The following is a 15,420-nucleotide window of genomic DNA, read 5'->3' as shown; positions in this document are numbered from 1 at the left end:
GATAATAATGTTTCTACACATGTTGGTTGAAGGAGGAAGGTTAATCATGTGCTTGTAATTCTCAAAGTTAACTTTTAATCTTTGCCACAGGATTCTATGGTGCATGTTCAGTGGCAGATGTTAGTACTTCTAGCAATACTGCACGTGCATAGTAATGCAATGAAAATCAGCCTGTATTGTGTGGTTAGCTCTTGGAATAGAAGTTACATACTAATGGGGCTTTTTCACGGGGCGACTTGACGCAAGAGTTTAACATCGTGGGAACCTCGTGCGATAACAGTACGGCATTCGTGGACCACCGTGGACCACCGTGGCGCTAACGGCAGGTAATCGTGTAACTTGGTGACTCGGGAGAAAATTCAAGCAAGCTTGAATTTCTCCAAGAGTGACTTGTACACTTGTGGTTGAGCATTGCAACATTATATGAACGTAGTGGCCAGTGCAATATCCGTGCGATATCCGTAATAACTCTTGCGGTTACCGTGGGAACTCCTGCGAACGGTAAACCCGGAAGCTGGACAGAGGGGACAGAAGGTGAGTAAAAAAGGTGTTCTCAACATCCTTTAACTGGTGAAAACTTTGGAACTAGTCGTTCGGTGCGAGTTGATTAAAAAGTGTTTGGAAATTTCAAACTTCAAATCAAATGTCTCTCAAACCTGCTGATTGTATCTGATTCCACTTTTCGTAGCAAATTCCACTTTTCGACACAAAATGCTTGAATAACTCAGGCAGGAAGCATCTCTGGAGAACATGGATAGGTGACGTTTCAGTTCCAGCTGGGAAAGAGGAGGCAGGATCAAGCGTGGCAGGTGTCGGAAGGAACTGCAGATGCTGCTTTAAATCGAAGATACACAAAATGCTGGAGTAACTCAGCGAGTTACTCCAGCATTTTGATCTCTGGATGGAAGGAATGGGTTTCCCAAACTCACCCATTCCTTAAACCCATTCTTTCTCTCCAGAGATGCTGCCTGTTCCTCTGAGTTACTCCAGTATTCTGTGTCTCTCAGGTAATAGATGGACACGGGCGAGGGGGCAGATGGTTTGAACAAAGACCCTAGATTAAAGCATAGTCTGTAAGATAGGATTGTGAAACATGGGGAAGGAATGTTTGGGGGGGGGGGGGGGGAGGAGGGGGGGGGGGTGAGAAGGGGTGAGGGGAGGGCTTAAAGAGGTGCGAGTCTAGATGGGCCACAGTGGGGTGGGGTGGGGTGCGGGCGAGGGGAGGGTAAGAAATGGGAGGAGAGAGAGGTTGTTAGAGGTTACCTAGTGGCTAGCATCCGTCCATCCATTAGAGATGATGGTGTGGCTTTAGAAACATAGAAAACAGGTGCAGGAGTAGACCATTTGGCCCTCCGAGCCAGCAGCGCCATTCACTATGATCATGGCTGATCACCCAAAGCCAGTACCCCGTCCTGCCTTCTCCCCATCTCCCCTGATTCCGTTAGCCCTGAGAGCGAAATCTAACTCTCCCTGATAGGAGTAGAATGAGGCCATTCGGCCTATCAAGTCTACGCCATTCAATCATGGCTTATCTATCTCTCCCTCATACCCCATTCTCCTGCCTTCTCCCCATAACCTGTGACACCCGCACTAATCTCTGGGTTAGGCAGCAACTCCACTATTGTGCCGCAGTGCCGTTCCAAAATTCCCTGTCTGCGTGTGTTTTAATATCCCAGCCCAGCTTTAAACCTGGGAATGGGAAGGGTGATTTTACAGAAAATAGAACAATACAGGAGGGGACCAGTAAATGGTCAATTAGGGGTGGGCACCAGTAAATGGTGAATTAGGGGAGGGCACCAGTAAATGGTGAATTAGGGGAGGGCACCAGTAAATGGGGAATTAGAGGAGCGCACCAGTAAATGGGGAATTAGAGGAGCGCACCAGTAAATGAGGAATTAGGGGAGCGCACCAGTAAATGAGGAATTAGGGGAGCGCACCAGTAAATGGGGAATTGGGGGAGTAAATGGGGAATTAGGACAGCAGCAGTGATAGTCATTGATTGTGTTATGTTATGCACGGATATTACACTGGTGTGAACTTGTATAATACGCTGTGCAGCAAAACTGGACCATGAGTTTAAGATCAAAGATTTGCGTGTAAATTGATATGACTGATAGACACAAAATGGACCCTTCTTTAGACTCTCTCCAGAGATGCTGACTGTCCCGCTGAGGTACTCCAGCTTTTTGTGTCAATCTTCGACAGATTGGGTTTGCTGTAAATGTCTGTCTGTTAATATGTGTGTCTTTTCCTCTTGGGCATTACTTTGTTTCTGTTGGTGGCTCCACATTTTATGATAGCCTGGTGTGATAAAGCTTTTACCTCAGCAGTTTGATTGTCAGTGCTTGTTTACCTCATTGTTAAATACATATATTTTTTACTATCAGCTTGATGTCTGCAATTCTTCATTAACACATCACTACAAGATGAATGTCTCTAATGTTATAATCCCTCTCATGCTGAAACACAAAATAGTTGAAGGGAGGTGATATAATCACATTTTCATTAAGTTTCATTTTTGAGTGTTCAGGTCCATCAATTGTTGAGCTATTTAAACGTTTGAAAGTTTCACCTCTCGGTAGAAAATAAAATAAGCCAATCAGCACGGTAAATGTGAGACAAAGTCTTTATTCCTATTTGACAATATAAAAAGACGACTTCTTGCACATATTGAGAGAAGGTGCATCACACCAAACATTAGTCTATAAAAGGGCCTCGCAAACACGAAAATCAACAAATGAGGCACGCTAGATTATTTTAAACACATTATATTAATTAACCTCCGCAACAAGCCTAAACTCAGGCATTTAAAGGGACAATGCAATGTGCTAAATGGCAGGTTTTGCGGACGAACATCTTATAGGAAGCACTTTTCAGAGGACAACACTAGAAAGTCAGCTTATTTGCTATGCATTTCTGCTAACATGCAGTAGTGTTCCTGTGGTCGGCTACCCATCAATATAGCTGTCCCGCCACGGCACACTCCCCAATTGTGAATTGTAGTAAGCGCAGAGATGGCCTCTTTGCTCTTTCACACCCAGTGAGACTTCCTCTTAATTCTCCTTTTAATTAATCTCTCCCTTCTGCCTTCACGCAAGCGTCCTCGATGCACATAATGGGCTGCTGCATACAGCGCGTGAATGAAAAAAAACACCATCCTGTACTCGAAACTACTTAGTATAGGCATGTCTCCAAATGAGCCAATTCAACCAAGGGAGGATATTTATAGTGTGTGGGAAAAAAAGTGACATCATTTGTGCCACGTGTAGTTCACAATGTTCATTCAAGATTTAACGGGAAAGCTCGGGAGACGGACAAGTCACTCGCACAAATAAGAGAAATGCCGAGTACCGTGGGAACTCTTCATCTACACCCCGTTATATCGTGTGATATCGTGCTAGACCACGACCACTTCACTCTGGTTACATCTTGCGTCAAGTCGCCCCGTGAAAAAGCCCCATTAGTCTTGGTGGTCAAGGCAATACAGACTGACTTTTTTTTTTTTAAACAGAAGACACATATTAAATTATGTTAGTTAACTCTTTTGTTTTATGTGCAGAAACATTATTATCTGTCTTTACATTTATTCATTTACTATATATGGACCATTGCCTGAAATAATAAAGTAATTATTCTCTTCTAGAAATGTGACAGTGAAACAGATTATGAAGAACTCAAACACTTTTTGGTGAAAATCAAACCGCAAGAAACTACAGTTGGTGAAAATGGGGCTAATGCCTCAACTCATGATCGTGTGCACAATGAGTTGTCACAACTGTTTATGCCACCTGAATCACAGTTGTCAGTACAGCCACAAGTTCCACCAGTCATGAGAAGGATTGCAGACAGAAAGCTTCAATTTGCTGCTTTAGAGGAAACGCGTGCGGTTAATTCAGAGAACTGGCATGAAGATGACCATCAAGAAAACAAACGTACATTTCCAAGACTTTACCCATCCATACGCTTAGCGATGAAAGAGATTCAGCAACTATATGAGGTATGTGGACATGTTGATCAACTTTCATTGGAATTGGTTTTTAATATTTCATTTCAGCAATAATAATGTTTAAAAGTAAAATATGGTTTGTATACCTTGTATTTTTTATTTTGGGTTTACTGATATGTTTTAATGACCATCATAGAATGTTAGAATTAAAATAAAATGCAAAAGCTGAGATGGTAGTGTTTTCATCCATTTTGACTAGTTTTTGCCTAAATGGACTGGTTTTTGCCTAACTTTTTAAAAGCATGTGATGGAAACCAAAAGAAGAGACCTTCTAAGTCTGTTGAAACGTGTTTAAATTGCATGGGAAAGTTACTGGAGGGAATTTTGAGATCTACCTACATTTGAAAAGAGAAGGATGGATCCTTACAGCTCTGTGTGTGCGAAATTGAATCTCACTAATTTTTTTATAGAATTTTGTAAGAGGTAATCAGGGGGATTTAAGTGCACATCGGGTAGGTTGGGAATTTAGCAAGGCCTTTGACAAGGTCCTGTAGAAGGTTGGTTTATGTGGGATTCGGGGTGAGCATTACTAAATAGATACAAATTGGGCCTGATGGTCGTAGTCAGAGGGAGCTATTGAAGGGTTGATTTTCAGAATGGAGGCCCGTGACCTGTGTTGTGCCATAGGGATCGTTGTTGGGTCCACTGCCATCCATCATCTATATTATCAATTTGGATTAGAATATGTGTAGGAAGGAACTGCAGATGCTGGTTGAAACCGAAGACAAAAACACAAAATACTGGAGTAACTCAGCGGGACAGGCAGCTTTTCTGGAGAGAAGGAATGGTTAAGAAACGTCACCCAATCCTTCTCTCCAGAGATGCTGCCTGTCCTGCTGAGTTACTCCAGCATTTTGTGTATCTTTGGATTAGAGTCGCGTTGAGTAGAATAATTTTTTATTAGCCAAATATGTATACATACGAGGAATTTGCCTTGGTGCTTTGCTCGCAAGTAAGAACACGATATACAGTAGACAATTAAAAATAAAACATTCTAATTTGAACATGTGAAGAATTAAATAAAATACCAGAGCAAAAGGAGGCTACAGACTGTTGGCTGTTGAGTAGAGCTACTGCTTGTGGGAAAAAGCTGTTTTTATGTGTGGCTGTAGTGGCTTTGACAGTCCGGAGTCGCCTTCCAGAGGGAAGTGCTTCAAAGAGTTTGTGACCCGGGTGAGAGGGGTCAGAGATGATCTTACCCGCTCACATCCTGGCCCTTGCAGTGTACAGTTCGTCATTGAGGGGGAAGGTTGTAGATGTGACTCTGGTGTTGTTGATGGTGAGTGGGGGGAAGGGGAGGGGGAGCTCTCCTAGAGTCTACAATCAATTCAACTGTCTTAAGAGCATTGAGCTCCAGGTTGTTGCAATGGCACCAGGACACCAGCTGTGTCACTTCCTGTCTGTAGGCAGATTCCTCCCCATCCTTGATCAGCCCAATCAGGGTTGTGTCGTCCACAAACTTGAGAAGCTTGACAGAGGAGTCTGTGGAGGTGCAGTCGTTGGTGTAGAGAGGGTAAAGGATAGGAGAGAGTACGCAGTCTTGCGCTGCTCCTATGCTGAGGGTCAGCGGGTTTGAGATGTGCTTTCGCAGCCTCACATGCTGCTTCCTGCCTGTCAGGAAGTTGGTGATCACAGACAGAGGGGTTCAGGCACAGTCAACTGGGAGAGTTGGAGTGTCGTAGCTCTGGCAAAATGGTGTTCAATGCAGAGTTAAAATACACAAACAAAATTATTGCATAGGTCCCCTGGCAGTCTAGGTGCTGGAGGATGAAGTGCAGGCCCAGGTTGACTGCGTCATCCACTGATCTATTGGCCCGGTATGCAAACTGCAGTGGGTCCAGCACGAGGTTTATGATATTTGTCAGGTGGCCCAGCACAAGTCTTTCAAGGGTCTTCATGATTACAGGGGTCAGTGCGATAGGCCTGTGGTCATTAAGATCAGTAATCCTTGGCTTTTTGGGTGCAGGAACAATAGTGGAAAATTTGAAGCAGGCAGGGACCGATTTAAAATGTCTGTGTAGACTGGTGCCCGTTGTTGGCTTTGATGTTGGCTGCCTTTTTGAGGCAGCGACTTCGATAAATCCCTTTGATGGTGGGGAGGTCAAGATTACAACTGAATCTAGATCAACTGGGAAGGTGGGTCAAGCAATGTGGCAGATTGAATTTAACTCGGATAAGTGTGAAGTGTTGTGTTCTGGTACTTTAAATCGGGCAAGGGCTTAGTGTATCTGCAGAGCACTGATTGTAGAGTGTCATAGAAAATACAGACCTTGCTTGGGGTACAAGTGCATCGTTTCCTGGAAGTGGAGCACTGGTAGACAGTGTGGTGAAGGATGTGTTTGGCATGCTTGTCTTCATCAGTTAGAGCATTGAGAACAAGAGTTGGACTTCATGTTACAACTGTACAAATCACTGGTGAGATTACACTTGGAGAATTGTAGTTCTGGTTGCCCAGCTGTAGGAAATATGTCAATAAACTGGTACAGCTGTAGAAAGGATTCATGAGGATGCTGCTGTGACTGGAGGGTGGTATCATGTTTGAAAGATATTTAGACAGATATGTGGATAGAAAAACTAGGTCGGCCGGGATAAGTTGGGCCGAAGGGCCTGTTTCCTTCGTGTATAACTATGACTCTACATAAATGTAATGTAGATTACGATAGAATCAATTTAGAGCATCTACAATTACAGTGCATTCAGAAAGTAGGAGCAGGGAGGTTCTACTGCAGTTGTACAGGGTCTTGGTGAGACTACACCTGGAATATTGCGTACAGTTTTGGTCTCCTAATCTGAGGAAATACATTCTTGCCATAGAGGGAGTACAGAGAAGGTTCAGCAGACTGATTCCTGGGATGTCAGGACTTTCATATGAAGAAAGACTGGATAGACTTGGCTTGTACTCGCTAGAATTTAGAATATTGAGGGGGGATCTTATAGAAACTTACAAAATTCTTAAGGGGTTGGACAGGCTAGATGCAGGAATATTGTTCCCGATGTTGGGGAAGTCCAGAACAAGGGGTCACAGTTTAAGGATAAGGGGGAAATCTTTTAGGACCGAGATGAGAAAAACATTTTTCATACAGAGAGTGGTGAATCTCTGGAATTCTCTGCCACAGAAGGTAGTTGAGGCCAGTTCAATGGCTATATTTAAGAGGGAGTTAGATGTGGCCCTTGTGGTTAAAGGGATCAGGGGGTATGGAGAGAAGGCAGGTACAGGATACTGAGTTGGATGATCAGCCATGATCATATTGAATGGCGGTGCAGGCTCGAAGGGCCGAATGGCCTACTCCTGCACCTATTTTCTATGTTTCTATTCAAACCCCTTCACTTTTTCCACATTTTGTTATTTTACAGCCTTATTCAAAAATGTATTAAACTCTTTTTTTATCATCAATCTATACACAATACACCATAATAAAAATGCGAAAACAGGTGTTTAGAAATGTTTGCAAAGTAATTAAAAAGAAATAACTGAAATATCACATTTACATAAGTATTCAGTACTTTGAGGCACCTTTGGCAGCGATTACAGCCTCATGTCTTAGAAACATAGAAAATAGGTGCAGGAGTAGGCCATTCGGCCCTTCGAGCCTGCACCGCCATTCAATATGATCATGGCTGATCATCCAAATCAATATCCCATACCTGCCTTCTCTCCATACCCCCTGATCACTTTAGCCACAAGGGCCACATCTAACCCCCTCTTAAATCCAGCCAATGAACTGGCCTCAACTACCTTCTGGGGCAGAGAATTCCACAGATTCACCACTCTCTGTCTCTTCTTGGGTATGACGCTACAAGCTTGGAACACCTGTATTTCTCCCGTTCTTCTCTGCAGATCCTCTCAAGCTCTGTCAGGTTGGATGGGGAGCGTCGATACACAGCTATTTTCAGGTCCCTCCAGAGATGTTCGATCGGGTTCAAGTCCGGGCTCTGGCTGGGCCACTCAAGGACATTCCCAGACTTGTCACGAAGCCACTCCTGTGTTGTCTTGGCTGTGTGCTTAGGGTCGTTGTCCTGTTGGAAGGTGAATCTCTACCCCAGTCTGAGGTCCTGAGTGCTCTGGAGCAGGTTTTCATCAAGGATCTCTCTGTACTTTCCTCTGCTCATCTTTCCCTCAATCCTGACTAGTCTCCCAGTTCCTGCCACTGAAAAACATTCACACAGCTTGATGCTGCCACTACCTTGCTTCACCGTAGGCATGGTATTGGCCAGGTGATGAGTGGTGTCTGGTTTCCTCCAAGCGGCCAGCTCTATGAAGAGTCCTGGTGGTTCCAAAGTTCTTCCATGTAAGAATGACCGAGGCCATTGTGCTCTTCGGGACCTGCAATGCTGCAGAAATTGTTTTATACCCTTCCCCAGATCTGTGTCTCGACACAATCCTGTCTCGGAGGTCTATGGACAATTCCTTCCTCTTCATGGCTTGGTTTTTGCTCTGACATCTACTGCCAACTGTGGGATCTTTTATAGACAGGTGTGTGCCTTTCCAAATCATGTACAATCAATTTAATTTACTACTGGTGGATTCCAAACAAGATGTAGAAACATCTCAAGGATAATCAATGGAAACAGGATGAACCTCAGCTCAATTTTGAATTTCATAGCAAAGGGTGTGAATACTTATGTAAATGTGATATTTCTGTTATTTATTTTTAATTACTTTGCAAACATTTTTAAACACCTGCTTTTGCTTCTTCATTCTGGGATTTTGTGTGTAGATTGATGATAAAAAAAAGAATTTAATCCATTTTAAAATAAGGCTGTAACGTAACAAATTGTGGGAAAAGTGAAGGGGTCTGAATACTTTCTGAATGCACTGTACATTTTAAACTGGAGATTGCAATATTTGGAATTTTATTCACTTGGAAAGCTCTTACAAGAGACCTTTTTAAAATTATTATGTAGTTAAGATTAAATCAAATTTTTCTTCCATTTTTGTTCTTTTACATATCTGCCTGGATATTATTTTTAATTGACTTTCAGGATCAGCTTGTATGATTTACAGTAATTAGCTTATTATATTAGGTCAGCCAGGTCTCAGGGTATACATTTCTTTGAGATGGTGTACACGCTTTTTTGGGACCAGTACAATATGCTAAAATATGTCTATGGTACATGTCATCAGAGACAATTCTTGGCAATCTTCAAGTACTCAGGAGCTTAGCAGCCCGGCAGCCCAGAGTTCTTGTCGATTAAAACCTCCTTATAACATGGACATCTTGATTATCTGAAGAAGAGCAACTAAATGTAATGTCAGATCATCCTGCGCTGGTGCTGTTAGTATAATTTTATAGTCAATTATCATTGACATTATTCTGGTATAGAAGTTGGGAGGTCATGTTGCAGTTGTATAAGGCGTTGGTAAGACCGCATTTAGAGTATTGTGTTCATTTCTGGGCACCATGTTATAGGAAAGAACCGGTTAGACAGGTACATAGATAGGACAAGCTTGGAGGGATATGGACCAAACGTAGGCAGGTGGGACTAGTGTAGCTGGGACGTGTTGGTCGGTGTGGGCAAATTGGGCCGAAAGGCTTGTTTCCACGCTGTATCACTCTGTGACTCTATGGTATTGAATTCTCAACTCTGATGCATGCTTTTCAATCCATCCTAATTTTCTTAGGCAGCCCATTTTTATGCTTGGTGCATACTTTATTTTCAAACCTCTTGAACATAAGTGAATACATGGTTACTTACGTAGAATAGTACAGCACAAGAACAGGATTTTCAGCACACACTGTGTGACCATGATACCAGTATAAACTAATCTCATTTGCCTACACATAGTTCATATTCAAGAGTCGAGAGTGTTTTATTGTCATATGCCCCAGACAGAACAGTGAAATTCTTACTTGCAGCAGCGTAATAGAATATGTAAACATTGTATCTCATTTGTGCAGTGTCTACCATTCAGTGGTGGCCAGTGCTCTGTTTTTTGCTGTGGCCTGTTGGGGAGATGGCGCCCGTATAGCGGATAAAAACAGACTGGACAAACTAATCAGGAAGGCCGGCTCAGTGGTCGGGGCTGAGCAACGAACGGTCCAGCAGGTGGCAGAGGCCAGAACTCTAAATAAACTAGGTTCTATAATGACAAACCCCACTCACCCACTCCATGCCCTGAAGGTGATCAAGAGCAGCATCTTCAGTCAGAGGCTGATTGCACCAATGTGCAAAACGGAGAGATACAGGAAGTCCTGTTTACCAGCTGCTATAAGACTTTATAATGAGCATAAATAACTGCACTTTTTTTTTAATTAATTGTATTTTAACTTGTATTTTAACGTATTTTAACTTGTTATGTATGAAAGCGTGGTGTTATGTTTGTCTTGAAGCTGTCGTGGCACTGTAATTTCCTGAAAAGGATTATTAAAGGAATAATCAATCAATCAAAAATCTAAACATATTCCACCATTCTCTTCCTGGTCATGACTCAATAATATGTATGAAATTCGGTTTTATCCACAACATGGGTCTCAATAACTCCTTAAATTGTCACATAGATTCAGTGTTTTAAAATATTTTCTAAGAAACTTTTATAGAATCATACAGGGTAGAAACAGGACCTTCACGCCATCGGCACACTCGAAACGAGTATGACTGTCCTCTCATGGAAGACGCCTGTGTGTGACTTTGTTTAACGTGGGGAGACTGGTGCACAGACAGCCACCCCATGGTCCTTGACAGATCTGGGTCAGGATCCAGTGGCATGTAATCCAAGACAACCTGGGACCCTTTTCTGCTGCAGCCTTCATCCGTCTTCCCAGCCGTTGTGACGCTCCACTAAAGTCAGCCATCATCCTCCGCCTGTTCCACCATTGAGGTCTTGGTTAGATTGCTCTTTGTCAGAGACCTCCCCCTCGACCTTACCGCCATGGGTGGTCCTACCAGGAGCATAGCTCCAGGTGGCATCGCTCACTGGATCTCAGGCCCATGCCACATTTATTTAATAATGATATAAAATGGCTATTGAGTGAGTTGATTGTTCATGCAGATCATTAAGTTTAAACTGTGAAGAAATGATGGGAAACTTAACATGTTGACATTAATCCTGGTTGATGCCCTGAATGTCTTCACAATGTTATGGTGGACGTTTCTTCTCAAGTAATTTGATGCTTAATCGATTTGATGAATAAATGATATTTGGCCATTATTTGTTTTTAACAGAAACAAGGGTTTGCAATGCAAACTAGCATTGATGAGGAGGTGCCAGATCTCCCTCCAAAACAAGTTAAAGAACGACATCTGAGTACTGCATTGCAAAAAAAATGGTTTGTAAACTAAACATTGGAGACTTGCCTCTTTGAATCTAGCTTTCCTTCTGGAAGTGACAAAACCTATTGTAGAAACATGGAACTGCAGATGCTGGTGTACAAAAAGAAGAGACAAAGTACTGGAATAACACAGTGGGTCATGCAGCATCTCTGGAGAATGTGGATAGGTGATGTTTCAGATCGGGACTGTTCTTCATTCTGAAGTTCCACTTGAAATTAGACATGTAAAAATGTTCATAGATGAAGAAAGTTTAATGGTAAAACCATCAAAAGCAAGCATTGTAGCTTTGATCTGGACTAAAGGGACAGGGTAAATTCTGATATAAAGTAATAGATTCACAGAGCTCTATAGCATGAAAAAAGGCCCTGCTACCCAACCTGCTCGTGCTGACCAAGTTGACATACTGAGCCTGGCATGCTGAGTTACTCCAAATCATTGTCTTTTTTCATAAACCAGCACCTGCATTTCCTTGTATCTGACTGATATTTTGGGCTAGCCCCATTTGCCTGCATTTGGCCATATCCCTTTTAAACCCTTCCTATCCCATTATCTGTCCAGATATCACTTGAACATTGTAATATCCAGCACTGTAGATATGTAGAAGTGTGACAGAAATATGTCCTTTAATTTTCTATCCATTAAAATTAATTTTCCCCATTTGGAACCTGTTTGTGAAAAAACAAATCAGAAACTATTTGTAATAGTAAACGTATTATTTGTCAGTTTTATGTACGCGAAGATCTGTTAAATATTTAATATCTTGGAGTTCACCAAATTAATTTTGCTCAGAAACATAGTCACTGATTTCATTTGGAAACTATTAGAAATAATTGGTGAAATCGCACAAATTATGTCAGAGTTTAAAGTTTACCCATTTGATTTTCAGATTGAAGATTGGGAAAATATGTCCACACACAGATGAAAAGAGATGATACTTTTGACACGTTTACTGCAACATATGTTTTTTTTGTGTACTGAAACACAATACCACGTTCATCTGCACCAATATGTCTTGGGTATATAATGTTGATTCCAATAAGTATTTTGCACAAATTTATTTTTGAATAATGTCTTTTTTTGTAAACGGTTTTGTCAATCTGCCAAAGCTGCTGCTCACGATAAAACGTTTATTTTTTTTTCACTCAGTAGATTTACTGTATATATTGTATCTGGGCACATTTGATCTATTTGTTAACATATATGCTGGGAAATTATTTGTACAGTTAATAAAATATTGAAAAAAATAGTCATGAAAGCTATCTGTTTGAAACATGACCAAAACTGTGGCATATATTAGTTTCCCCCTTAGTTATCTAGATTATACTGGAATTCTGGATTAGAACCAGAAAATTATGTTCATTAGCAGCACTAAAACTGGAGTTTGACCTGGATTATCCCTGCATGACCCAGTGCTGTGTCTGCCTAAATTGGGTGTGTAACCTCTTCTAACCCACCCCACCAATAGTGCACCAAGTCATAGAGACAGACTCTTCAACCCATCAAGTCCATATCCATCATCAACCATCCATTTACACTAATCCCGTGTTTATTCAGAGGTTATGGGGAGAAGGCAGGAGAATGGGTTTAGGAGGGAGAGATAGATCAGCCACGATTGAATGGCAGAGTAGACTTGATGGGCCTGATTCTGCTCCTATCACATTATCTTATTCTCCCCCACATTATCAAACTCCCTCCAGATCCTACCACTCACCAGTACACCAGTGCCAATGAACAGTGCCTAATTTACCTATCAATTCTCGTGCATTTGGGCCATGGGAGGAAACTGGAGTTCTCAGAGGAGATCTGCTAGTCACAAAGAGTGTTGAAACTCCACATAGACAACATCCAAGGTCAGGATTAAGCCCGAGTGTCTGGCACTGTGAGGCATTGATTTTACTAGCTGTGCTATTGTGCTGCCCCAAATACCTTGGGCTTTCCAGCTCTGACTATTTGCACAGAATTAAATCTGGCATGGGTTTACAGAATGGCATGAAAGTTTGAAGTGTGGAGAGCCAGGGAGGTTGTAGGATACAGATCAGATGAAAAGTTGGGCAGAGCGTTGGCAGATTAATCCTGCCAAGTGTGACAAGTCAAATATGGGAAGGACATACACAGTAAATGTTAGCACACTATTGATTGTTGATGAACAAAGGGTCTCTTGAAAGTGGAAACATGGATAGATAAGATGGTGAGTAAGGCATATGGCATTCTTGCCTCCATAGGTCGATGTATAGAATATAACGGTTGGGATATTATGTTGCAACCTTGTCGTGGTCGGGGAGCCTGTGTGTTGCAGTGACCCCTAGAGCTATGCCAACGGGAGATTCGTCTCCTGTTAGGGTCTCCCATGCTGGACAGGTCGAAGGGTAGATGCGAGATGAAGAGTGATCCACTGGTCCTCCAGGTTGGAGGTTGAGCACAGGGCTAACAACTCTGTCTCGTAAAACAAATATGTTACAGAAACAGCAACTGAAGGAATCATCACTACTGGGCATGATGGACCTCCAGGGCTACCTGACCTGGGGTAGTGCCCAGAAGCTAGAACAGACATGAGCGGAGGACCTTTGTTGCTGCCCTACATGCCAGGAGGCATAATAGGCAATAAGCAAGCAAGTAAGCAATATCAGGGCTCTCACTTAACTTTTTTTCCCTGTTGCCAGCCGGGCAACCTTGGCAGCATTTTAGGTTGCCAAATGACAGTTTAGGTGGTCATTAAAGATGGTTTGCATGACGCGTGCGATAATGTGCTCGGACGAAGTGCGTAGTTACCAGTCGATTGATAAAAATACATCTATTGATGCTCCTGAACACATCATCAGTGATGTAACCTGGGGTCATTGGGTGTTTCGGATCTTTCAACATCAGACACCCTCACCCAGGCGACCCAGCCGCGGTTGATCAGACCACGACTTGTGTTCAGGTGGCATTCGCTCCGGATTCAGAGCCATCTCGAGGCCTTCACCGCTGCCTCTGTGGTGTTCTTGATGGCTCTTCTCCTCGCCACTCTGTTGATGCCCAGTGCACTCAAGGCTTTGTAGAGCGATTGCCCTGCAAAACCTATGCAGCCAACCTCGATGGGCATACACCTTGCCTTCCAGCCCTGCTTACGGCAGTCTATGACCAGCTCTTCGTACTTTGTCATCTTCCTCTCGTGGGCCTCCTCCAGACGGTCCTCCCACGACACAGTCAGTTCCAACAAGACGATGTTTTTGGTGAATATCTGGAGGATATCTGGCCTCAGGGTAGTCATGGCAATGTGCTGTGGGAACTTCAGCTGTTTCACCAGGTCTACGGAAAGTTGCCAGTCCTGCGCAGTCGCCAGGATTCCTGACAGATTCCTGGCTGCTGTGGTTCTTGGCAGCTGCACTCCGGCCTTCACGAAGGTGATCATCTGGGTGGTGGGGCGTTCTCGTCTGCAGCTGCTGATTCCCCTGCTGATGGCTTCTGCAATGGGTTTAAGAACCTGGTCGTGACGCCATGTGTACCGGCCCTGCCCAAGAGCCTTTGGGCAGCAGCTCAGGATGTGTTCCAACGTCCCCTTGACTGAGCATTGCGGGCAATCTGGAGATTCCGCTTTGCCCCAGATGAAGAGGTTCAATGGGCTGGGCAGGACATCATACACTGCCTGGACCAGGAACTTGATGCGCTGTGGTTCAGCTTGCCAGAGCTCAGTCCATGTGACTTTTCGGTCCATGACCTGCTCCCACCTTGTCCAGGCTCCCTGCTGCCTCAAGCCAACCACTCTGGTACACCTCTCCTCCTCCACCACTGCCCTCACTTCCTCCTGGACCAGCCTGTGCCTCTCCTGCCCCTTGGCCTTGTCAAACTGGGGAGTTGGGAAGATTCCCAGGCCAACTCTTCCCCGAGTCACTGCTCCCACCAGGACTCTGTGGCGTATCCGGGACTCTGCTTGCAGCACGGCTTCGCCGGCTCTCCACTTCCTCCCAGTTTTCACCTCCACCCCTGCTTGAGCCACCTTGGGGTCGCTGGAGTCCCTGTACAGCATCACCTCTCTGGCCCGAGTCACTTTAACTCCTCCTCCAGGGACTTCAGGGGCAGCTGGAGCTTGGTGTTATTTCCATAAAGGGCGATGCTGCTAAGGCTCCTGGGCAGCCCCAGCCACCTTCTGAGAAAGCTGCTGA

At 43.6% G+C, this 15,420-nt stretch overlaps 1 protein-coding gene across 1 annotated transcript in view; it reads left to right on the top strand.

Annotated features, from left to right (window-relative positions):
• Positions 1-12,524, top strand: part of LOC116979772 (myosin-IIIb-like) — a 170,085-nt gene extending 157,561 nt beyond the window's left edge. The window contains exons 28-30 of the mRNA XM_033031548.1: positions 3,644-3,997; positions 11,171-11,274; positions 12,165-12,524. Of these exons, the coding sequence (XP_032887439.1) occupies positions 3,644-3,997; positions 11,171-11,274; position 12,165 (459 nt within the window). The 3' untranslated portion in view covers positions 12,166-12,524. The remainder of the gene's footprint in view (positions 1-3,643; positions 3,998-11,170; positions 11,275-12,164) is intronic.
• Positions 12,525-15,420: the final 2,896 nt, after the last annotated feature.

The sequence above is a fragment of the Amblyraja radiata genome, chromosome 1 (genome assembly GCF_010909765.2).
Source record: "Amblyraja radiata isolate CabotCenter1 chromosome 1, sAmbRad1.1.pri, whole genome shotgun sequence".
Taxonomy (NCBI): domain Eukaryota; kingdom Metazoa; phylum Chordata; class Chondrichthyes; order Rajiformes; family Rajidae; genus Amblyraja; species Amblyraja radiata.
Note: the sequence above shows the minus strand (reverse complement) of the source record. Positions and strands in the feature narration are given on the sequence as shown.